Consider the following 25,026-nt stretch of genomic DNA (forward strand, 5'->3'; position numbering starts at 1 on the left):
TTTCAATGTTGCCATCTGTTAACTCTGTCCTTCCCAGGTGACTTGGGGGAGGCAGGGAGTCTAATGTTCCTGAGGTGGAGAACTGACACTGACATAAATCTAGCCTCGCAGGACCATGTAGAAGGCAGGCACCCAGGGTAGGACAGGGCCAGAGCTACCCGCCTACCACTGAAGAGGAGCCAGGCTGCTACAAAGAAGAAAACAGACCACAAAGGTGGGTTTTTAATTCTTTTTATTGAAGAAAAGAAAAGGAGAGAAAAAATAGATTCCCCACCCCGCTTCTTTCCAGAGGGGTCTCAGTCCTGCCCCTGGGGGTCTGGGTCAGGACCATGCTCCGCCTGGGTCTGAGAGGGGCCCAAGGTCCTGGAAGGGAGTGAGGGGTCTGGCTGCTTCCCAAGGGGTAGGAGTGTCTAAAAATCGGAGCCAGGCTGGTGGGCCACAGGCAGTCCTCTGCAGCGGTGGCTGAGGTGGGCATCCTGGCGACGCTGGCCACACCAGGCCTGTCCATGTCCACAGCAGCCCGCCTGCCTGCCCGGGCTTGCCCAAGGAGGGCAGAGTCTGAGGCACCATCTGGCCTCTGGAGCCCTGTGCCCGCGGGCCATGCCACCTCCTGTCCTGTGTCTGGCTCTGGTCCCAGCACCGCGGGCCCTCTGCCTGGCCGCCTCTGAGCGCCCTGAGGCCGGGGCTGGACCCGGCCGTCACCGCGAGCGCATCCGTGCCCGTCCTATGGTGGAGCGGGCAGAGCAGCATCCCACCTCCTGGCCCGGTGCGGGGCCACGGCCCGCCCGCTCAGACCTCGGTCTGGAGGTCAATGATGTCCTGGCCGACCAGTGGGATGGTGGCACCCGCCTTCTCCCACTCCACACTCCGAAGCTCCAGTGGAGAAGGGGGCAGTGGTTCCAGCTCCTTCTTTACCCAGGCGGGTGTCCCGTGGGGCTTGCGGAGGCTCTCCCAGGCCCTTTTGTTGGGAGTCTGCTGCTTCTCTGGCTACTCAAGGCCAAGAACGTAGGCAGGACAGAGGCGAATGAGAGTGATGCCACAGGAGAGGTGGGAGAAGAGAGAGGAGGGCTCTTAGGAAGGGGATTCCCAGAGAGAGCAGCCACCCATCATCCCACAGCCCCGGTCTTGGCAGGGGCTGCAGCTCCCATGATGGGCTCAGTGCTGTGGGGAAGGACAGTCTGGAACCTGCCAGAGGGAGCCAGGCTCGGGATCCTCCTGCCCCGCCCATTTGCACATCGAAGAAGAGACAGATAGCACAGGGGAAGGCCAACCAGAGAACCCAGTGACTGGGGATGCGTAGAAAGTGGACAGAAGCCCGTGGTGGCTAGAGCAGAGCCCACCCTCCTGACCTTGCTGTCAATGCCTGGCACCTCCTTCTCCTTCTCAGCCGCATGCTGCAGCTTCCGGTTCAGGTCCTGGAACATGTCCTGGTGCCGCTTCCGTGTGTGCATGATCTTCTGTGGGTTGGGGCCACGAGTCCTGAGCCAGGATGGGCATCCACAGCCACCCCTTTGTCCCACCTGACTGTTGGCCCCCCACTTGAGCCCCTCCCCAGCTCCCACTTGCTGAAATGGCCCTAGTACCCAGCCTGTCTGTCCAGCGAGAGGCAGCTGCACTTACCTCAAAGTCCAGTTCTGCGTACCGTGACTTCCGCCGCTGTAGGAGAAAGGGGTTGTGCTCATGGTCAATGCATTTCCTAAAACTTCCTAGACCTCAAGTCCAGGCCCTCTGGCCTGATAATCGGGGAGACACCAACCTGCCTTTAAGGGGCATGGTGAGGGTATACCAAGTACCCAGGTTGCCTGTTCCCAGGGACAAGGCCCAGCTCTGGGTTTGGAGAATGTGCCGAGACCAAAGGAAAACCCCCTGGTGACAATGAAATGTGAATGGGGTATCAGAGGCCTTACCCCAAGTTCTCTGTGGGAAGCGAGGTCTTCCCTCCCTGCCCTAGGCCTGTTTGCCCTTGCCCTCCCTCTGTGTCCAGCTCAGCCAGGCCACCCTGGTCAAGATCTGACTATGGGACCACATGGTTGGACCCCCAACAGCAAACTCAGGGTGCTGGCTGTACCCAAGAAGATGAAGGCTACGTGGTGGCACATCCTAGAGTGGGTCAGGGGTTCCCCTAAGGGTCTTATCCTGCCCTCAGTCTCACCTCCTAAAGGTTGACAAGGCACAGGGGGGGCACAAGCCCTAGGCTGACCACAGACTGTTGTTATGTGTTACCAACTATGAAATGGGCTGGATTGCATAAGGATCCTGTCCCTGAGCCAGCCCTACCCATTTCTAACATACCCAGAGCCTACAGGGCAGGGAAGTACCAGCCCTTGGCTGGGGGTCCACCCATCTCTGCCTCTGCAGACTCTGAACCACCCTCACCTCCAGGGAGCTCACTGACAAGGTGGCCACGTTCTCATTCTTGGTCCCAGCACCTGAACTGGGTCCCGGGTGGGCCGCAGGCTCCCCTGTGTCCCCAAGGCTGGGAGGTGCAGGCTCCAGGGTGGGTGGTGGGGGTAGGGGCTGTTGGGGTGGAGGGGGTGGTGGAGGTGGAGGTGGAGGGGGCTGGACAGGGGGCACCTCCGGGGGTGCACCACCTGGGGGCTCACGGGCAGGTGGGCTGCGGGTGGGGAAGCTGGCATCAGGCGCCATGCTGAGGTGGATGAGACGGGTTTGGGGCATCTGGTCAATGTTGATGCTGTACTTGGGTTCCTCCTTGGGTTTGGGCCGGAGTGTGGCCGTGGCTGTGGGCAGGATCACGTAGCTCGTGTCCAGAGCCTTCTCCTGGGCCCGGCTCAGCTCTGAGTCCAGTTTCTTGAAGATGTCCCCGTCGCCAATAAAAGAGGACTTGGGGGCCTTGTCCTTTTTGAGGGTGAGTGAATGGTTGGGGAAGTCAGGCAGTGGCCCACCGGGGTAGCGGGGTGAGCCATGCAGGTGCAGCTTGGACACATTAGCTGGCAGGCTGTTGAATGTGGGGGGTGGGCCCTTGGCCAGCTTCAGCTTCTCCTCTTCAGGCAGTGATGGTCGCTTGAAGGTGCCTGTGATGGTAGCTGTGCGACAGGCTGCAATGTCTTTGTTCAGCACTAATGGGGAGCATCGGAAAAGACGGCAGATAGGAAAAGGGGGTCAGAGTGTCGAGGATGGTCTGCAGCAGCAGGGGCTCAGTCTAGCCAACACTGCTGCCACCCTGGCCTCCACCCACAGCAGCCCTGGACATCCACTCCAGACACATGCTGGCACTTGGGCAGCCAAAATTCCTTTGCCTTTTCTAATGAGGCTAGCCCATGGGGGTCCTCTGGTCTGCCTCCCAAGGCAACTAAAGATTGCCACTCATTCACAGCCTACCATGGCAATTCTGAAAGGCAAGTGAGGGCGCCCTCTGCTGGAAAGTACAGCGTCGAGGTACCTCCAGCTGGAAAGAACAGCCTCTTCTAATGAGCGGCCCCTCCTTTCCCTCCAGTATTCCTGGCACACACAAGCCCTTGCAGGAGGGTGTGCTTGATTGGCATAGATACATCAGTCCTAAGTACCATGAGGCCTAGCACATGAGCCCAACCCCTCTGAAGGGTTCTCCCCTGCTTTGACTGCCCTGAGCCTTGACAAGGCCCCTTTTCCTGAAGTTTCCACCCTGTCACCTCTCTTGGGTTAAACATCTCAGGCTGTCCAACATCTGGCCTGAGCGCCAGCTCACCACAGATCCCACCTGTCACTTGTCCATCAGCCCCGCTCTACTGGTCAGGAGAGAACCAGACTAGCTCTGACTAAAGGCAGTCATCCACACGGCTCCTCCTGGGTGTTCTCCCCGGGTCAATGCCACAGCCCCTTCTTAAGAAGCCTGGCCCAGGTCTGCTCACTGCCAGTTCCGGTCACACCCAGCTCACACAGCCTTGGGGCCCAACAGTAGCTCTTGCCAGCTCATCAACTACAGTCACCTGAAACATTCTAGATTCCCAGGCCATAGCTCCCTAGCCCTCCCAGCTCACCTCCAATGACGTTTGGCTCTTCCATTCTATCACCCAGTGTTTTGAATAAGAATTCAAATACAGAGGCTCGTGCACTTGAATTCTTAGTCTTTAGGGAGGGACACTACTTGAAAAGGATTAGGAGGTGTGGCCTTGTGTGAGGGCTTGTATCATTAGGGATAGGTTTCAAAAGCCCATTGCAGGCCCAGAGTCTCTGCCTATGGATCATGATGTAGCTCTCAGCTACTGCTCCAGTGCCTGCTTGCAGGCCATGATGCTCCCCACCACAGTGCTGGACTAAAACTCTGAAACTGTAAGCCAGCCTCCAACTAGATGCTTTCTTTTATTAGAGATGCCTTGCTCATGGTGTCCTCACAGCAATAGTATACTGACTAAGGAAGCCAGCACTGTCCTCCTCCAGCCCTTCCCCAGAACCCCAGCAGTGAACCAGCCATCTTTCCTATCAGTTTGTATGCCCCTTTCCAAGGGTCAGCACCTCGCCCTACACACGACTCATCCCAAGCCCTTCTAGCAGGAACTCTGCCCCGCCGTGGACAGGCACCCATTGTGTGCCCACCAGACACATCCATCCAGCCCATAGCACTGTGTGCTCTAAGAGGCACAGCTGGGTACAGGGAGCCTGGAGCACACTACCAGGGCTCAGCCAGCCCCAGCCCCTACTGCCGGGGTCATCTCTTGGGTAGGCTGTGGAGCTGGACCTTTGAAGACCAAGGAAGGATTTTTCCATTCCAAAGTCACCTCCTTCAGGAATTCCACTCAAACAGCAGCTGACATTCCCCACTAGGGAAGTAGATGGAGCAAAGGCAGATGGCCCCTCTACAGCCAGAGACTGTCTGCCATTGCCCTAGACCCTGGTTCACAGGGGCTATGGCCTGACAGTAGGAACATGGGGGAGGCACTGAGTACCTTCTCAACTCTGCTTCCAGGAAGCTCAGCTTTAGCTGGGACCCCCAGTAGCAGTTCCTTTCTCTCGCTTTCTCCCTGCTCCACAGAAGTCTCCCACTCTCAAAGCGCAACCTGCCCATCCACCACCCCAGGTTAACAATGAAGAAATGAAGACAACACAGAACATGGGTGCTTGGGGGGAGGGCAGGCAGGAGGCAGGTGCAGTGAGTGTACAGACAGAGGCAGGAGCAGGGCTAGGTCGCACACTCTGGCCCATCTGCTCTGCCCTATGAGGGAAGAACGGAGAGACAGACAGGTGAGGGGCTACCAAAGATGGTCCCAGCCCAGCATGGGCTCCACAACGGCTTTCTGGGGCTCCCTCAGTCACACCCACAGGCCTCCTGACGCCCTTGAGGAGGAGGAGGAGGGAGCCCAGGCTGGGCCATGTGGCAGCAGGGGTGGGGACAGGTAAGGCACACAAATGCTGGGAGTAAAGAAAGAAGCAGATGGGCCGACTGGCCACCATGGCTCTCACCTGTCAGGCGCTCACCTGATCTACAGGCCAGATCCACATCCTTCTCAAAGTCGGTCTGCAAGACAGAGACCGAGGGCGAGATGAGGGCAGGATTGGGAACAGGTGGGGCTGCAAGCCGCAGGGTAGTAGGAAGGGGGCCACTAAAGCCACACCCACACCTCAGAGGTCACAAATATGCCGACACTGTCACCAGTAATCCCAGACCACACTATTAGGGGCCACGTGGTGTGGCCATGCATCTGTACAGCTTGTCTGTGCGAGCATGGCTGTGTCCATCAGCATTCACATGCATGTGTGAGCTGTGTTTCCCTGTGTTTGTGGTGCCTTTGCCTTTGTGAGTGCAGAGGAGGATACTGTGTGGGCGCGAACATGTATGTTGAGGGGAGCACTGTGTGACTCACACACAAGTCAGAGCTTACTTCTACGAATTCATGTGAAGGCGCATCCGCACATGTTTCTCCATGCATGTGTTTGTATATGCCTGTAGGTGCGTGCGATCAACCATGCGTGCTCTTCCTCCAAGGCAGCACGGAGCAGCCGGCCTCTGCCCCTCTGGCCATGCTCCCCCAAAGCCATGCAGCCACCAGGACTTCCAGAGCCTCTGCCATTCCATCCAAGACAGACAGCAGGGGACAGACACAGACCTGGGCCAGCACCAGCCTCCCCTAGAGCAGAGACATGGTCCCCCCTGCATCTCTGAGGACAGCAGCTGGGGAGGCCAGAGTGGTGACCCAGGACCACCTTAGGAGCTTGGGTCTACAAGACCCATCCAGAGGCCACAGGGCTCCAGGGGGGTCAGTCTGGCCTTTAATCTCAAACTGGAGGTCTTTCCCTGAAATGCAGGAGCCAAGATGCTGGGAAGGTGGCCGTCTTCCCCTGAGGTCAGAGGTCAGGCCAGGAGAAACATCAAGAGGAGGAAAAACAGTATCCCCCAAACGACAAAGTTCCTGTCCAGCTGACACTTGTTCCCTCTAGATGGTGGCACTGAAGCCCAGAGGGTTGGCCCTGTGTAGACACCACCCAGAGATGCTCCCCAGTGCCTCACCCCTGGGTGTGCTGGACACTTGGGACAATGTACAGGTGATGCCAGAGGGGCAGGAAGTTGGCCAGCAGAGCCCAGGGGCTCCGCTCAGAGGCTGCTGTGCCTAAATCCCATGGCTGAAGCATTCTGCATGAGTTAACTCACAGTTGACTTGTGCACAGGTCAGGAAGGGCCAGCTTTGAGGAAGTCGAGAATGCACACCAGCCTCCACCCCCACCCCCAACTCACCAACAGCCTGTCCCAGCTCGAAACCCTGGATCAAGGATTTTAGTTGGCCTCAGTTTCCCCAACATAAACTGAGGTCAGAATTCATCTAATAGGGCTGCCAGAAGCCAGCAGAACTCCAGGCACAGGGAGAACCTAGAGGTCCCTAGGGGGACAGCTTGTATCTCCAGGCAATCAGTCCTACCATGAGCTGGGCATGGCCATTCTGGAAGGAGCCCCCAGAGTCCCCGTTGCCCTCCTCTTGGCGGTCTACTACACGGCACTTCACAGCATCCTGGACCTGGAGGAGGGAAAGCTGGTCAGCGGGGAGCCATGGCCCCACACAGCACCTCTGCAAGAAGCCTCGCTGGAGCACAGTAGCGCCTCTCCTGCTAGGAGGACAAAGGAGATAAGATGAAGACATTCGGAGTTCCTGATGCTGGGAGGGAGCTGCAGACTCCACTGGCTGGAGGAAGCACCTGGCTTCAGGTCCAGCTTACACCCCAAACACCCATCCTAACTGCTGGTGATGGGCTGTATTGGCAAGGCTTCGGCCAGCATAAATCTTGGCAAGTAGAACCAGGAGGAAGTGGCCCAGGATGATCAGAGTGAGGAAGGACACAGGATCAAGCACCCTGAGGTCTAAGCTCTGGACAGCAGTGAGGTGCTGGGATGTGCATCAAGAACCACACAGAAGGGCTGAAGCTGGCTTCGTATGCTCATCCTACCCAACACGGAGCTGTGGGCCCTCTCTGGCTATTGTTCGAATCTCAACTTCCTGACCACAGGCTTTGTGCAGATTCCACAACTAGGGCCAGATCTTTGGGGGATGTTCTGCTCTTCTGTTGACATCTGTCCTGCTACCTTCCTGGAGTTGCCTTCTTTGAGCCAGCTGGTCCCCTGGATCTCACCTTCCAACTGATCTTGTAATCTTTCTTCTTATCTTATATGCTGGGCAGGAGACACCTTACTCTCACTGGCCTAGCTCTGAAGTTGCTGTTCTGGAGTTAGGAATGCTCAAGTTCCTTCTCTGTGTACAATGCCCCTGTTCCTCACGCACAGGCTGCTGCTCATCTCGTAGAAGCCAGGACAGCGAGGGAGGAGCAGAGGGCAAGAGTGTGACTTCAGAGCAGATCAGCGGCCTTAGAACATGAGGCCAGACTTCACCTGCCTGTGGGCTGAAAGTCATAGTACCATGGTGGAAGGGTTATCGAGAATTGTGGCTGCAGTGCTTAGGTGGCCAAGGTATGTGGGCCCAGAAGTCTCTTCTCTCCCTAGGACCTGCCACGGTGCTTGGTGGCTTCTCAAAGTAGCTTCCCACAGCTGAGTGACACAATACTAGGGAGCATAGGGAGGTGGAAGGAGGGTTCCTTTGTGGGAATATTTTTGCAACTTCAGGCAGTCCTCATTTTCCCAGGGTGCTCCTCCAGAACCTCCCTAGAGAACAGTAGCATCTGGACTCCTCGCTGCCTTCTGTCACCTGAGGTCCCCACCCTGGTTCCGCAACTACAGTTGACGATGTCTTCTTGTACCTGCTGCTTTTCAAGTCCCTCAGCAGCAGCATTCTAGAAGGTTCTGAAGAGAATGGAGGCAGCAGGCTCTGGGCACCAGCAGGTTCCTTCTAGGCCCCAGTCATGTCCTGGCTCCATTTGGAGCCTAGGTTGGTCTATCAAGGTAAGATGCACTTCCACAGAGCAACCTCTCTGAGGTCAGGACAGTTAGCTAGTCTCATTACTGCCTCCTGCTGGTGGCCATCAAGACATAGTTGTTTAGGAACCTTATGTTCTCACCTTCTGAAAGGTTCTCACCTTCTGAAATGCTAGAAGGATCTAGCACTGGCTCTCCTACTCTGCCCTGTCAGTGGCAGACCTCCCATAGCTGACAAGGTCTCCTCCAAAAGGGGAGCCATTCTCAACACCCCTGGCTACATGCTGGGCACAAGATCACCTCGGGGAATACAGGTGGGCCCTAGGCCCAGGACGCCCACCTCTCTGCGCAGAATGCAGTGTACCATCACGATGACGAAGCCCTCCAGCGAGTCAAAGACAGCAAAGAGGATCTGGAAGAGGGCGGAGCGGCGGTCGGTGACAGCAAGCACAGCAGACATCCAGGTCAACGCCAGCAGCGGCAGCACCACGCAGGAGCTCCACAGGGAGGCCCTGGGGATGGAGGGCATCAGGGCGGCCCCATGGGTGCTCCACCTCTCCTGAGGATACCCCTTTCCCCCATCCCCAGGCCTGAGGGCTTGGAAGGGACCCAGCAAAGTAGAGGAGCTCTTTGGGAGAGAACTTGGACCCTGTCCAGGAGGTGACAGAAGGAAGACAGACAGGAAGGGCACAGGGACGAGAGAGATGCATGGAGCAAGGCAGCCCCTGATTCCATCTTCCAGGCCCTGAGCCCTGGACCTAGAGATCCAGGGTCCCAACTGCAATACAAGATGGCTGTGGGGAGACAGGAGTTGGGGGAAGGTACTGAGAGAAGGAGAGAGAGAAACCGCAAGGGAGAGACAGGACAGACAGTGGACAGTTGGACAAGGCCAGAGGGTCAAAGGAGAGACCAAGACAGAGAGAACAGACACGAAGGGTGTTCTTCCTCTTCTGGAGCTGCAGCTACCCTCCCGAGCCTTAGAGCCGCCCTGTGGCCCTGACCTGAGCCACCCCTGCCTTCAGACCTCAGTCTCTTCTTGGAGCACCAGGCTGGCACAGAGAGTCTAGCAGCCTGAGCCCTCCATCTGTACCTGGCCTGCAGGTCTACCACCAAGCTTGTCCCCATGCTCAGGTGGAGACATGATACTGCCTCAAGGTTGTGGGATACATGAGGGCCTTGACTCCAACCTCAGTACCCCTGTGGTTCCCAGGAGCCACTGTTGCCTGCCGGTATCCCCTGTCATTGCCAGAATTCAGGGGTGACATCAGGAGTATTTGTCCCTCCTCTTTTGGGGGAGTTATCTTGTTCTCCCTCCCAAAGGAGCAGATGGGAGAAGGGGACAGCATACAGAGTGTGATCTAGGGAAGTGGAACTATTGGGACAGGCTAGAGGATCTGAGGGCCCAGTTAGGCAGAGCCCCACCAAATCGAAGAGCAGAGCCCTGGCAAGGGTCCAGTGTAGGGTCTGGCCTTGCAAGGACACAGCCCTCCTCACCTTCCTGGCCTCTGAAGCCATATGGCTGGCTACAGTTGCCCTTTACCAAGGCCTCTTCCAGGCCTACCTTTGTACCTTCTGAAGCCACGCTATGCTGACCCCAGGAGTCTCCCTGCCCTCAGCCATGGCTATCACCACTTGGTGAACATAGTAGCTTTCTGTAGCCAGGGCACTCAGGACTGGCTCTCAGAGCCCTGTGCAGATCTCTGCTGGCTCATCTTCCCCAACTCAGGCCCAAGCCATGAAACAACCTTGGTGATCCATGCCTCCCTCAGTGCCCTGAAATATGGGCTCCTAAACAGTACCACATACAGCTCCACTTCCCGTCAACTATGCAATCTATCATTCCCTTCACAGGAGGAACCCATGTGAGGCACAAAGCCCCAATTCCTGGGTCCCTGCTGACCCCACCCGTACTTTGGACGGAGGATGACGTGGAGCCTCCTTGCACAGTGCCAGCAACTCCACCTCCCTCGCCTATGGCTGCAGAAGCCAGTAGTACCCCCCCCCCGCCCCCAGCTGTGTGCTCACCAGTCCCAGAGGCTTAGGACAGAACAATGGCAGGCTGGCCCACTAGTGAATCACTTCCTGTCACTGGCAGGACCTTTCTCAGCTCTAGACTTGTTCCCACCACTGCTCTGGGCCCAGTAACATCTCCCCTATCCTTCAAAGCAGACATTCTTTGAGTAGGACCCCTGACACTTCATGTCACCTGTTTCTGATGTAGGAACAGAGCTCCCCATCAGCAGAGCCACTGCCACCTTGGCTTCCCACAAGGTCAGCTCTGCCGTTTCTCTACCAGGCCACCAGTTTCCAAATCATTTCCCCAGGACTCCTGAGGAAGAGGAGCCTATGCTCCCTAGTGACTTAGATAACCCAGGGCAGAAGAAGAGCTATAGTGAGGCCTAGGTGTCATCACCTTTAGCTGCTGCTGACCTTTGGGATCCTGACCCTCAGCTGTTTGGCTCAGGCTGGACCTCTACCCAGAAAAACTGCTGATCCAAAAGATGGGCTCCAGGGCTCACAGTAGTGTGGGATCAGCATGGAAACAGGCTAGTCTACCTGCTTGGTGCCCAAACCATACATCTCTTCTCACCTACCCAGCCTAATATCTTCCTGAGAAACCAAGAGTCCTGTGTTCCAGTGTCTGCACAAGAGGGGTAGTTAGTGTTTGGGGTCTCTGCTGTTGTTACTGCTGTGACCTGAAAGAGGCAGGGGCCTGGACAAGATGACCTTTGGAGTTGGACCTTCTATGCTGAGCTCCACCCACCCAAAACATAACTATGTTGTCACAGCCAAGTCAGGGATCAACACGCCTTGGGCTTAGTATCCTCTTCTCACAGTTGTACCTTCCTGTGCACTCATGCAGACACACAACACATATACCCACAGGGGAGAACACATCTCAGTTACACATGCGTCTATACACATTTGCCCATTCCCAGTTACATTCTTATAGTTACACACTTACAGGTACATCCCTCCCCCACGCACACCTGCTCACCATTCACTTGCTTGCGAGTTCACACTTGCATACTTTTCCCTCATGTCTCTACATAGCAGTCACTCTCACTGCTATGCACAGCACACTGTCCACACACCCAGCTGCTATCACAAACAGGACCTCAAATGCACACCTGCAGACTGCAAATACACTCACTCCCACACATGCGCACACTGGCACATATGTACTGTACATATATCCAACCTCTCTTAGAGGTGAGCAATGCGAATAGGTTCATACCCACCCAAACACTCAGATATACACATGCACATGACTCCAGCCTCTATCCATTTGTCTTATGGAGGTGGGGACTGCGGCCAGGTTCTGGGCCAGCATTCTTGGGGGGACTCAGGAAGCAGCAGGAAGCGGTGCAGGCCCACCTCAACTGTCCTTGGATCCAGTCCCGTTCTACTACCTTAGCTGACCCACTCCTTGCCTCCCAGGTGTTTTATATGCTGCATAGCAAGCAGGCCTTGAACTGAGAAAGACAAGCCTGCAGGCAGAGGGTGAGTAGAGGGTAGGGCTGCCTTGGAAACCCAGAGGGGGCCGCAGAAATGAAAGAAATGAAAGAAAAACATAAAAACAAATAAATGTGAGTCAGGAGAGAGCAGAGCCCATGCAGGGCTGCTCCAAGGTGGCAGCAAGGCACTAACATGGCATTACTGGTAGCGTCGGAGGTGGCTTCGGCCGCAGAGAGGACTCCGCACTCAGCACACGTGAGGGCACGCCCGAGGGGGGGCGCGGGCAGCTGACTGCAAGTGAAATCAAAGGCTGAAACAAAAGCAAACAGGTTCCCTCGAAACCGCGAGGCAAGGAGCAGAGAGGCAGCCTGAGGCTCTCAGTCATCTATGGGACCCAAGCCTGGGGCAGGGAGTAAGATGGGCAGGGCCACGGGCTGCCAGCATCTGCTGACTGACAGCACGCCCCAGTCTCCACGTGTGGAGAGCAGCAAGCTCTGAAGGAGGCTTTGCTATCCTTCCTCCTCCCACATAGGCACACCAGATGTTATCGCATGGGCTGGCCTCACAAGGAGAGCAGAAATAGACAGGCTGAGCTGTATGGCAGCCCTCTCCATGAATGCCCGTGGATGTGTGAGGGAGTTGTGCATGCACACACAGTGGGTAGGCGCCCACCCCCCTCCCAGGCATTGGCCCAGGACACCCAAAACTGGGGTCTGGTTCCAGCTCTGCCAGCTCTCTCCATTTTCTAAAACTCTGTTTGCTGTGCTATGAGGGGATATAGACATGGAATTTTACCCCGTGGCTATTCTACGAGCAAATGGAGCAGGCCAGCGCTGGAGAGTCCAGGGGGACCTCCACACTTACACCGCCAGCCACAGTTCAACCCACATGTGGTGTGGGGCTCGGACTCTGATGTCAGCCCACTGTTCTGGGGTGGACAGCAGGCTGAAGCTAGGAGCTCAGGCCCAAGCTCTCCGCCACAGAGGTACTCTAGGCACAGTGACAGAGCTCCCTAGCCCACTCAAGAGCTCTAGCCAGGGCCAGAGCCCACCAGGCACTGGGCAGAGAAGGAGAAACCAGAAAAAGAGAGACAGTGAGAGACAGAGAAAGACACCAAGCAAGACAGGCACAGGGGGGAGGGGCAGGGGTAGGACCCCCCACAAAGACACCAGCACACCAGCTGCAGGATGTAGAAGGCTGGACAGGGATGACTCTGGGCAGGGCAAGGCAAGTTTCTAGTGACTCTCCCCCACCCCCGCATGTCCCTGAGCAGAGGCCGCAGTGACTCCATGTCATCCCTCACTCCCAGGACAACCCACAGAGTAGGTGCCTGCGCAGTGTGGGAGGAGCACTGTCCCACCTCTTCCTAGCTATCCTCCAGTGATATAGGCATCAGATAGGCAAGGCCTCTGGTGAGATTCAGGGAACAGGGAAGAGACGCTCCCAGCCTGGGGTGTCCTCCCACCAGCTCTGAGCCCAGCAGGGGGACTCTCTTTGAGAAATGAGCCTTACTGTTTCTGGAGATTCTGCAGGGCCCACCTTGTTACGGGTCAGAGAGAGAAACTGGGGCAAAGAGCAAGGCAGAGAGCAACTGGCTAGGGGAGAAAAAAAAGCCTTTGTATTCTATGCCCCAGTTTCCCAATCTGCTCCAGGACACCTGAACTGTCAGACTGCCTTTGGGACTTAATGGTGGGTGGGCTCTGGGTCTTTCCAGCCAAGAAGGGCAAGGTGCCAGGGCCACAGGGCCTACCCTGCCCGCTCCTTCAGCTTCTTGTCCGTGATGCCGTCCTTGGACACGAGCTTGTTGAACACCAGGATTCCGATCACCATGTTCACCTGCCGGGCAGAGGCAGGAGTGGGCCAGAGCCCATGGGTGCCCAGATCAGCAGCGGCCATGCCCAGAATGTCCACAGTCCTCCAAGGGTTACTCATGAGCCCCCACAATTCAGACCCCAGTGCTGGCCAGGTGGATTCATCCAGAGTTCTATCCTCAATGTGTCCCTATACCACCGATGCCCCTCCCCTGACTCCTGATGATGGTGAGCTCCTAGCCCAGGGCCAACGATGGCGTCACCAGCTGATATCGGGCACCCCTTGTTCCTGATCTCCCCCAATCCCACTGACCTTCAACCCCACCAACAATTTCCACTGGGTGCCTCCTGAGGACTTCTTAGGGTCTCAGATGCATCTTCCAAGCTACCAACCAATTTACTACCCAAGATAAGAATCATTCCTAAATCCACCGTCAGAACCTCCATGCCCTGGGGCCCCTGGCACCTTGTTTCTCTTTGGTTATCTCTGCCAGGGTGTGGGACAAGGGATAAGGCCTTGCTCAAATCTTACTTCTCACCCCTACTTTCAAAGAATTCCCAAGGGCCTCTAGGTAATTTCCTTTTTTTAGAAAGGCTGCCATGACCCCAAGGCCTTGGCCTGGATCCACGGGGCAAAGGTCAAGGTGGGGAGATACTCTGGACAATTATGCCATGACCAGAGGCCCAGGGGCTGACAGTTTCCATGGCTCTGCATAGTCAGGCTTCGGCACACAGGGCCCTGCGTCCTGGTGTAGCCTCATAGCTTGCTGACCACACAGCTGGGCTGCAGGTATTCTAGGCCTGCTTAGGCTCCTGCAACAGGCTCTGCTTGGCTGACACGAGTGGTCAGGACACAGGATCCTGTGATGCGGCCCCTGGAGCCTGCTCTTAAATGACACCTGGGCCAGCTGGCCCAGCAGCCACCTGGTGAGAGACCAGTTATATCCACTTCCATTTGGGTGCCTTTGAGGAATAAGTAGCGGGAATTCTGGCAGCCACCCAATCGTATCTATCCACCTACACACTCACCCCAGACTCACTGCTCACATTCTGAAGGGTCAGTTACTCCTGTACTGCCTGTCTACCATACTGACTCGAGCCAAGCTCCCTGACCACCTCTCCCCCACAGAGGGTAAGAGGGGGGTGACAAGGACTAGAGAGAGAGCATCTACTCCCATGTTGAGCCAGGCTGGTCTTGGCTCTGAGTCAGCCCCCAGCTATAGCTTTGGACTCCTCTCCAAATGGGCATGTCAACTGAAGGACCAGGAAGAAGCAAGGTCCTTCTGACACCACGAAATATGCAGCCTCAGCTCCTGGCACTCTGGGTGCTCACAGCTGTGGTGGACATGCATGACCTGAGCCAAGTCTGCTCAGTCCCTGCAGCTTCAGCTGTCCATCCGTCCATCTGTCCCCACCTCCCTGCTACTCACCAAACCTGCAAAGGCCTCCTGGCAGGTATATAATCAATGCCCAAATGCCCAGGCAAGCCATGCTCCTGGAGCTGAGAGGACGATGGCGTGCCACACATTCCACTGAATGACTGGAGTGGGGCGAGGGAGCTGCCAATGGTGCTGACCAGATCCCCACAGGCCAGCCAAGGGGTAGGTGAGGACCCCAGGGGTCCGGCCTGGGAGGTAGGGGAGGAGAGGGGCTGGGCCAGTACCAGCACAACTGCAGCAGCTGGTCCCACGAAGGCATACAGAAGTCCCCCCTCCAGGGAGAGCCAGCAGCTGAGGAAGAAACAAGCTGTCAGTACCCAGTCCCAGGCCCAGGGGAGGGTAGGCAACCAGTGTGTCAGGGAGGAGGACATGAGCTGGGTGGCCATGAGAGAAATGGGGAAGTTTGCACACCCCTCTGTCTTCTGTGAGAGGGGCCATTTCTGGCTCTTCTCTCAGAGTCTCTAGCAGACTGCTTGATTTGAAGTTCCTGGCCTAGGTTACTAGCCCTATGCTCACTTGCCTAGCCCTCCACAGCCCATACCACCATCAGCCCCTGGATACCATCTGTGATACCAGTAGGAGATCAAAAACCATAGAGCAGCGGTTCTTAACCTTCCTAGTGTTGTGACCCTTTAACACAGTTCCTCATGTTGTGGTGACCCCAACCATAAAATCATTTTGTTGTCACTTCATCACTGTAGTTTTGCCACTGCTATGAATCGTAATGTAAATATCTGATAGGAGACTCCTGTGGGGATTACAACCCACAGGTCGAGAACCACCACCATAGAGGATACTCAGCATGCTGCATGCCTGTCCCTGCCTCTGGCCTGGGCATTTCTAGTCAACGCTGCTCAACACACTTCTCTTCATTCTTCAGAATCTCACCAGTGTCTCCAACATGGCTCAGATACAGGGGCTCCAAAGCCCTACCACCTACCTCCCCAGGGCTTCAGCATAATTCAGGTCTGCTCTGACCCTCACAGCCTGCTGGCATTTAGCCTCCTGGCTCCCATCTGGTGTAAGTCAACCCCTGAGGCCTCTGTTCCCCTTTCTAACCCCACCCCAAGCCATTTCCATTAGAATTCTTGTTCTTATTCCTGCTCTGCCCATGGAGCCCACACTGCTTGAGGTCTGGTGTTGAGGCCCCAGGGGCTTCATCTGTGAAACCGACTCACCCTTCTCATGCCCACAGGGAGGGTGCAACTGCTGCCCTCTGGGGTTATCCTCAACACTCACACATAAAGATGATGACTCCAGAGGTTCATGGCCACCAAAGTCACCCACTGAAGAAGCAGGAGGCTCTGACGGCCCCTGGCATTCTTCTCATCTCCCTGGCCACAGGCTGGGCAGGGCACGACTGCTTAGAAGTGAGAGAGCTGCCTAACGGCCCACCCTCCCAAGGCTTGCTGGTCCAATGGCAGCAGGGTGGGGCATCTGCCGGGTCTGTCCCCATCTGTCCAACTCACTAGTTCATGGTGCTGTACCCCTTGGCCTTGGTAAATCCCACGGAAATGGCTACCACCAGTGCAGGGAGCCCTAGAAGAGGACCAGAAGAAAGGGGGTCAGTCCTGAAATTCCCTTTCCACATGGGACAAGCCACATGAGGGAAGCCCCAGATGAGGGCAGTACTACAGGGAAGAGGGGGACAGGGGTGGGATGCCGAAGGCGAGGAGAATGCTGCAGGACTGCAGATCAGAGGGCAAGACACAGCCTGTTAGCACTCAATCTTACAGAAAGAGGGTATCGTTTTTTAGAGCCTGTGACTCAAGTACTATGAAATATACAGGTTACTATTATTGTCATCTGAATGCTAATTGGACGGACGGGTTGGACTGTATTTTCTGGCAACCTTATAAAGGAATGGAGGCCCAAAGGGAGAAGGCAGAATGATAAATGGAGACTCTAGGAGTGTTAGAAACAAGCAGAGGGACAGGACAAGAATGCCAAGGACACAGATAGCCCATCATTTTATCCAAGCTGCCCGTTCCACTGAGGCTTTGCTTACCCCGGCCCACTGCATACCCTCTCTCCAGCTGTATACCCTCCCTCCTGGTCACTCACCCCAGCCTACTGCCCACCCTTACTCCCAGCTGCCAATTTATACCCCAAGAGCCCTAACCACAGTCCACCCTCGCCTCCCAACCCCAGCTGCCCTGCTCACCCCAGCCCAGGCAGAGAAAGCGCTTGCGGACGAGCCGGCTCCGGAGGCGGCCAGTCACAGCCATGTAGGACTGCCAGGCCTCGGTGAGCACCCAGCAGAAGGAGGACAGGAAGAAGAAGTGCAGGAAGGCAGCCACCAGAGTGCACACCACCTGGGCAGGCAGGGGCCAAGGGCACTGGGCAGGGGCTCGATGGCTCTCACCCACCCACATGTGCATGCAGCAACCAACAGATGAGAAAGAACCAGCACCCAGTGACTTTGAGACCAGCCAAGTTCCTGGGCAGGAAGCAACCTGGTCCTCACCCTGAGGTGGACCACTGAAGCCCAAGGCCTGGGGTAGATGCTCATCTTTCTCCCCCAGCTGCAAGCAAACTGGGCCCAGCAGGCCACTGAGAAGCTTTAGTCAGTTCTATCCTTCATCAGGGCTGAATCTGAGGCCCAGGAGTCAGAGGGAGTCATACACGAAGACTCACATCAAGTCACAGGCAAGCCCTCTGTGACTGAGTTCTGCCACGGCACACAACAATCAGTGCCCGGGGCTCAGCCTCTTCTCTGTCTCCAACACATTAGGGCGGTCCATAAAGACCCTCTCCCAAAGCCTAGCCTCTGGGTCACATTTGGGTGGGGAATGAGGAAGGGCGTTCTAGGAAAGGCAAACAGAGGATCCACACACTGAGCTGCCCAGCTCAAGGCTGGCCAAGGTGGGAGCCCGTGATGGAGGGGCCATCTTCAACACACCAGGAAGTAGAAGGCTGTGCAGGGCAGGACAGAAGGCTGCCTACCTTGTTGCGGGTTTGAGTCTGCCCGATGAGGATGAGAGCGTTAGAGGAGATGATGGACAGGCAGAAGTTGATGAGGATGACGGACCGCTCTGAGCGAATGTACCTGTGAGAGGGGTCAGGGCCTGAGGTCAGCATCTACCAGGGACCAAGGGTCATGTAGCCTGCCTGAGAACCAGGGATCCATTTCCTCCCCCAAATTCCTGCCTCTATCCTTACCATCATCACCATAGCCACTAGCACCATCATTATCATCACTATTCCCATCACTACCACCACCATCACTATACCACCATTAACACCCCCAATCATCACCACCATCATCTCCATCACCAGTACCATCACTACCGTAACCACCACCCATCATAACCCTCATCATCACTACCACAATCACCATTATTAATCACATTCATCATTATTAATTATTATAATTACATTAATTATTATTAATCACCATCATCAACCACACTACTATGCCATGACAATCAACCCCACTACTGTCATCAACAACAGCACCGTCGCTGTGGCTGCCACCACCACCGTCACTGCCATCACCATCATCACCCATCATCATCATGAACCACCACCAGCCACTGGGAAATGAGAACCACCTGAATAGAGAGCAGAGGGTCCTCAGCTAAGCCTTGGAGGTGGGGTGGGGGGCTGACATGCTTGAGGTAGGCATAGCCCTTATTGCATCTGTCCCCCACTCCCTGACTGGCCATTGGAACAGTCCCTGTCTGCGGCTCACAGGCACAGTGATGCCAACAGCGCTCGCTAGGAGAGGTGCTTTAAACACCAAGTTGCCTCCTCTCCACGTTAGAGTTGGATTCAGCCTCTGAGCTCCAAGCTCCAGATGCTCTGAGATCCCGAGAGGCTGGTGAGAGGGAGCCTTGTGGGAAGCCTTCTGGATGCTCTGCCTTTGGGAAGAACACAGAGGGCACCTGATGCTAGAGGCTGCTTAGACCGCCCCTCTCCCAGCAGTCACATCGATCTCTTGCTGCCTGACTGCAGGCAGTGACTGGCACATCACTTTCCATTACTGGCTACCATCACACGGGGTAGAGAATTGAAATAGCCAGTCGCAGGGGCCAGCTATCACATGGGGAGCCCTCGAACAGCTCTGTGTACAATGTCCTTGAACGTATGAATGTACCTCAGTGTAAACTACTGCACGGGGCTGGCTGCTACTGAGCAGGGAAAAGACCACCGTACTGGTACATGCCCATGGTTAAATAGACCTACTGGGGGGGGGGGCATGTGTGCAGACACATCTGTGACCTGAGTGGGCTGCTAATGCTTTAACCAGAAGAGAATTCACACAATGCAAGCCTCCTATACCCACACTTGCCCGGGATTTAGTCAGGCTGTGTCACCCTGTAGCCTACACATGGGCAGGCAGGGCCTGAAGTGGACACAGGGGTTCCTGCTGATCCTTGGAGTCTTGGGATCCTGAGGCAGGCAGTTATTCCTGACCCCAGGGAGTGTATCCCCCGTACAAGGGGTACGCAGGGATACTGGGTAGCCACAGGAATCCAAGTAAGCCAAGGAAAACTGCTCCATGCACCCAGCTGGCGCCTGGGCTCCTAACTGGTATGTGTCAGAGAATGTAGTCAGGTGACAGTAGGAGTGGGGACCCGTATATTCAGCAAGTACCCTATTCTGCCTCCGTCCCCCAAGACATATAGCAATCAGGAACCTGGAGTAGAAACGGGGTCAGCACGGGACGAAGGGGTCAGCATGGTCCAGAGTAGATGGTACAAGGGAGAGAGAGTGGGTGTTGGACCTCTGGATTGCGAAGAAGGCACCTACCTCCACACAGACACGTAGATGATGACCAGCATGAGAAGGGTTAGGGAAGACACGCCACAGCCCACGATGAGCGTCACAGATGGCACGGTCACCTTATCCATGTTCTGGGGAGCAGGGGAGACAAGGAATGAGACCTGACCACGGCAAGTAGATAGAGGTCTGGCCCAGGCCCCACGGAGCCCCGGGGTGTTGTGCCCTTCCACCCCAGTTCTCTGACTTTCTCGGCTGGGAAGTCCCTAGGGACAGTTTTTGTCCCCTAATGAGGACAAACCCTCACCAGTATAATGGCAGTCATAGGCCATGCCTGGCAATGGTCCTCACCTCCTTCATGTCACAGCTTCTCATCCCCAGGAGGCTTCACCCCACATCACAGATAGGGTGACGGAGGCACAGACTCAAGCTTGCCCCCACAGTCAGCTCCTGGGCTGTGGCTCTGCACTACCAGGGCCCCAGGAGCCAACACCCCTAACTCTGCGGCCACCCACCCCAAAATAGGAAGAGGTCGGAAGTGGCCTAACTAGGCTCTACCCCGAGGGTGACACAGACCGCACGCTTCTCTCATCCACAGACACCCACCTACCTGATCTATACAGACACATATACTCCCGGCAGTCTTGCGCTCTGGCCCTAAACACCGAGCCTGCTCTTCATACATGTTAGCCACCTACGCTCCAGCCAAACCTACTCTGAAGTAGCGGGCCCCTCTAATTACCCTAGGCCTCTGGATCTTGCAGGAGACCTGGTGACCAGCCCTGTGTCCCTGCATAATTGTGAAGGGCAAGTGGAGACAGCACGTATCCCTATGGTGACGTGCTGGGCATCATTCTGCAGGCGTGAGCCCTTTAGGATCACAGCCCTATCACACTTCCCTTTACCAGTGAAGAACCTGGGTCGGAGGTGAGAAGAGGCCAGGTGGACAGGGACAGGTGGGGTTGTGGCCAGCAAATATTCCAAGGCTCTGAGAAGGTCACAGTCAATTGAACAAGTGGCTTGCACCCATGCCATGACTGAGTCCACTTTTGCCCTCTGTGGCCATCTGCCTTGTCTGCCCTCATTAGACCTGGCAGCCGCCGGACACCCCTAGCCCACTTGCTTCTCCCTGTTGGCTTGGGGTCACTCACAAAAACGTTAACTCTGCAAGCCATGGGAGTTGGGAGGTAGCAGCAATCTGTAAAGCAGGAGTGTCAAGAGAATGTCAGGCCTTATTAGGAGGGTCAGACTGGAGACCCCCAAGGACAAGAAACGGGCCCCAAATCGGAGAGAGGAGACAGGACCAGGCTGACCCACTATGGGAGATCAGCTCCAATGCCAGGCTCAGTATGCCCCAGGGCCTTTGCACAGGCTGTTCCCATCACCCGTCACTGTTCCTCTGACCTTCATGTGTCTGGCTAAGAAGTCACCACCTTCTGGAGACCGTCAGAACATTCCATCTGAACCAGCTTCAGGTTCTCTGCCGGTCACTGTCCCTCAAGCACTCTGAATAATGGTTTCCCAACTCACCAATGGCCTGCCTTGGTTGCAGGCAGTTTGCCAGTTTACACAGTTGCCGTCAGTTTGCCACCCTATGAATTCCCTACTCTGAGTCTCCACACCTCACCTCCTGAAGAGTAGCTTCTAGCCCACAACACCAGCATCTTCCTGTTCCTGTCCCACTTTACCTACAGCTCTCAGGTACCCACACACTAACCCCACCTCAGAGACTAAGATCTAAACTCTATCATGTTTCTCCTCACCAAGAACACATGCTAAGTCTTGATCCCAGTCATATTGCACTCTGCTCCTTGATCTTAGGCACTCTCTGAGAACTGATACCAGCTAGACATCGAGCCTCGATCCTTGCCATAGGCTGAGCTCTGGCCATAGTCACATACTGAGTCCTGACGCTGGTCACAAGTTGAACTCTGACCATGCACACGCCGAGCCCTGATCCTGGTTACACTTTGAACCCTGGCCCTACAGACACAGAGTCCCATTCCTAAATACGCTTTGAAACCTGTCCCTGATCATACTCTGAGTGTAACCATGGTTACACTACCTGACCCTGCCACACCTGGCCCCTGACCCTCCTCACACACCTGCCCTCACCCTGGTCACACGCTGAGCCTGAGTCAGGTTACGTGCTGATAGTCCTGGTTACTTACACGCAGGCCTGGTCCACCACCGGCTACGTCTGAGGCACGCCCCAGAAGCAGTGACACCGGCGACTGGCCTCACATTCTGTTTACTATGGCTGGGCTGTGTCGGGCACCATAAACACACCGCCTGGTCCAGCCACAAAGCTCAGGCAGGTGGTGCACGCCACTCACAGGTGTGACTCAGAGCAGTTACTCACCTCCTGCAGCCGCAGCCCAGCAGCCTCTGCGCCCACACCCTGGCTCCCAGCCAGCTCCCGGCTCTGAGGTCTGTCTCCCTCATAACATGCCTGGACCAGTTTGCAACCCCAACCTCGGGTGCCACACACTCTGCCTCCACCTCAGGCCCTTTAGACAAGAGTCCCCTGAGTCACTGTGACTGATGTGTGCTGAGGCGGCTTCCAACTATCTGGTCCAGCCCTGTCGGCCAGGGAGAGGAACACCTGTCTTTCTCTGCCGCCACCAAACTCAGCTCTGGCCACCTCTCTGCAGACAGCCAGGTTGTCCTTCGCTTGTTCCTGCCAGGGTCCCACTTTCCCCTGCTGGGCTTTGCCCTGTCCTTCCTGCCCTTCCTTCCCTTGGCAGGGAGCTAAGCCCTTCCTCTCACCCTATCCACATTTTCTCTCTTGTCCTGTGCCCCAGGTTTCTCTCACATCTGCCATATCCCCGGCAGCTCTGTGCCTTTCTCACCTAAACAGGATAGCTGTTAACCGCTACCCCAAGCGAGGCTAGTGCTCTCCCGTGCACCCCCAGGACCTCACTCCAAACCTCTTCTTTACATGCTCCTTCTAGATGTGCCCGGGGAAGAAGGGAACTGCTGCCTGCTTCCAGTGGACCCAGCCTCCCTGGAGGGCACCACCAGGATTTTCCTAAGCCCCCAGCCCTGGGCATTCAAATGTCAGCAGGGGCCAAGTAAGACAGCTGGAGGTCAGGAGCACCTTATACAGGAGCACTTTCTGGTACCTTCCCCCTCCTCTCTCAGCATCTGAAGTGGGGTCTCATCTCTAGGGCTGCCAGTGTGGGTGAGATAGGAGGGTCAGGTGGAAAGATCAAAATGGATTCTGGTGGTGGGAAGTAAGCAAAAGCCACACCCACAATGGCCGCTCTCCCCAACCCCCTGCTCAAGCCCAACACTGAACACAGGCTGCTTTGGGGGTGGGTGGGAGGAGTCCTTCAGTTAGGAAGGTCCCATTATTATCCCATCACACAAGCGAGGAAAAAGGCTCCAAGAGGTACCACCTGGCTCTGAACTCAGCTTCTGCTGCCTTGTCTGGGCAGAGACAGGGAGCTCTGAAAGGACACCCTGCAGAGACACTGTTTTGTGGCCACTGACCTGATGAGCGAGAAGCCCCCAGGGATGCCTACCGCACAAAGCACAGCTGGGACAGTCCATCTTCTCCTCCCCCCTCAGGGTGGCCTCATTCTCCCTGTCCCAGGCACCTATTATGGTCATCTCTACCTGTGAAGATCCCGCCCTCAAACCCTCTTGCATCCCAGCATCAGGATTATCACACCAGCTATGGCCGCTCCAGGGGTCCAACTCACAACAGCAGTGCTCCTCCATAAGGACAAAGAGAGACTGAGACCCTAACAGACAGAAGGCTGACTCAGGACAATGCTGTGTGTAAGGAGCAAGCCTTTTTTTTTTTTTTTTTTTTTTTTTTTTTTCTAGTCTGATCTCTTACAGCCTGGGAGAAAGGAAGTGGGGACATGGCCTCTGCCATTCCCCCTGTTCTGGTCCTGCTTTCATGTCCTAACGTACAGCAGCATAGGAGCCCAGGCTGGACCTCCATTGTCCAGGCCAGCCACTAGAAGCCCTGAAATGTACGTGAGTGGCCATTTAGACAGATGCTACCTCTTGCAGAGAGTTTCCAGGGTGGGCCCAGCCACTGCCCTCGTCTTGCTCACAGGCCTGCCAACCTAGACAATCCCACTGAAGGATCTGCCCAGACTCACCATAGGACCTGGAGCTGGCCCTTCTTGGGCCTCAGATTTCATGCCTGACAAAGAGGAGTTCGGGAGCAACTACTGAGGTCCCGCTGGTTCTGACCTGCCATGAGACCCCCAGCTTTCCAGAGAGTAATGGGGTGGCCAAGCATCTACATGGAGTTTGAGCTCTTAGAAGGCCAGGATTTGTCTGCCCACATCGAGGAGAGCCAAGTCCTGTCCCCAGAGTCCTCCATTCCAGCCGGAGGCACCTTCCACAAGAGAGCTGGGCTGGGCTGGGGGCCAGAGCTCAGACCCTGGCTCTTTCCCTTCTTGGGGCAGTCTGGCTCAGGAACTCTACAGCTCCAGCTCCTACCCCCACTCTCCGTAGGAAAGCCCACCAGTCTCGAGGGCTGGGCCAGCACCCAGAGCCCCAGGCAGCAAGCTGGCCTGAGATGCTGTCACCATAGAAACCAGCAGCCCCCACAAGAATCACAGAAACAAAAAAAGAGGCCCCTGAGACCATGGGGCCTGTCTAGGGACTTGGGCCAGGCCCAGCAGCCTCAGCCACCCCCAGAACCCTGCCTGGGGACACAGCCACCTCCGCAGCCCAGGCTCCACTGGGGCGGGGGCAGGCAGAAGCGCTGTGTGAAGGAGCTCCTCTTCCTGTTCTCTGTCAAGCCAAATGAAGGGGTCCACAGGCCCGCCTCCCAGCCCCAGTTCTAAGGTCTCCAAGGCCCCAGGCCTCCAAGGAGAGCTGAGACAGAACCCAGCTGGCAGTCACTTCCTGGGGGTCTCTAAAACTCCACACTGCCACCCACCAGGCTCCCACTCACCCTTTCCAGGACTTCAACGGGACGCCGTAACTGCCCGGCGTTGGGACCCCTGGGGGCCCGAGTCGGGCCCTGCGCCTCCCGCCCGCCCGCGCTCCTGTCCCCGCCTGCATCCCGTGCCCCGCGCCCCCCGCCGCCCGGGTCTCACCGCGTCGGCGCTGAGCTGGGCTAAGATGGCGAAGGTGGAGAGCCGGTCACACAGGCAGCGCGTCCGGAGGGCGTCGAGGGGCACCGTGCGGCAGCCGCGCCACGACCAGGGCCCGAGCTGCGGGGGGGCGGAGGAGGAGGGTCTGCGGGCGGCGGGACGGGAGACAGCGTCAGCGGCGGCGCGCGGGCCCCGCGCCCGCCCGGCCCGGCCCGGCCCGCACCCGAGGAAAGACA

The 25,026-nt window shown here is 56.4% G+C and overlaps 1 protein-coding gene across 4 annotated transcripts in view; it reads right to left on the reverse strand.

Moving 5' to 3' along the window:
- Positions 1-220: 220 nt before the first annotated feature.
- The window catches only part of Adgrb1 (adhesion G protein-coupled receptor B1), a 71,712-nt gene continuing 46,906 nt past the window's right edge, over positions 221-25,026 (reverse strand). Inside the window, exons 18-32 of one of the 4 annotated variants that reach the window (XM_055626294.1) lie at positions 24,794-24,935; positions 19,755-19,858; positions 17,946-18,048; positions 17,164-17,314; positions 16,469-16,538; positions 15,224-15,290; positions 13,500-13,585; positions 11,942-12,040; positions 8,631-8,802; positions 6,849-6,944; positions 5,413-5,452; positions 2,377-3,077; positions 1,621-1,656; positions 1,350-1,457; positions 221-987 (exon numbers count right to left, since the gene is read on the reverse strand). In XM_055626294.1, the coding sequence (XP_055482269.1) occupies positions 790-987; positions 1,350-1,457; positions 1,621-1,656; positions 2,377-3,077; positions 5,413-5,452; positions 6,849-6,944; positions 8,631-8,802; positions 11,942-12,040; positions 13,500-13,585; positions 15,224-15,290; positions 16,469-16,538; positions 17,164-17,314; positions 17,946-18,048; positions 19,755-19,858; positions 24,794-24,935 (2,173 nt within the window). In that variant the 3' untranslated portion in view covers positions 221-789. Of the gene's footprint in view, positions 988-1,349; positions 1,458-1,620; positions 1,657-2,376; positions 3,078-5,397; positions 5,453-6,848; positions 6,945-8,630; positions 8,803-11,941; positions 12,041-13,499; positions 13,586-15,223; positions 15,291-16,468; positions 16,539-17,163; positions 17,315-17,945; positions 18,049-19,754; positions 19,859-24,793; positions 24,936-25,026 lie in introns of all 4 variants that reach the window. The other 3 variants (XM_055626293.1, XM_055626296.1, XM_055626295.1) reach the window with 3 other exon arrangements.

Source organism: Psammomys obesus, unplaced genomic scaffold, assembly GCF_907164565.1.
Source record: "Psammomys obesus unplaced genomic scaffold, mPsaObe1.curated_primary_1811, whole genome shotgun sequence".
Classification (NCBI taxonomy): domain Eukaryota; kingdom Metazoa; phylum Chordata; class Mammalia; order Rodentia; family Muridae; genus Psammomys; species Psammomys obesus.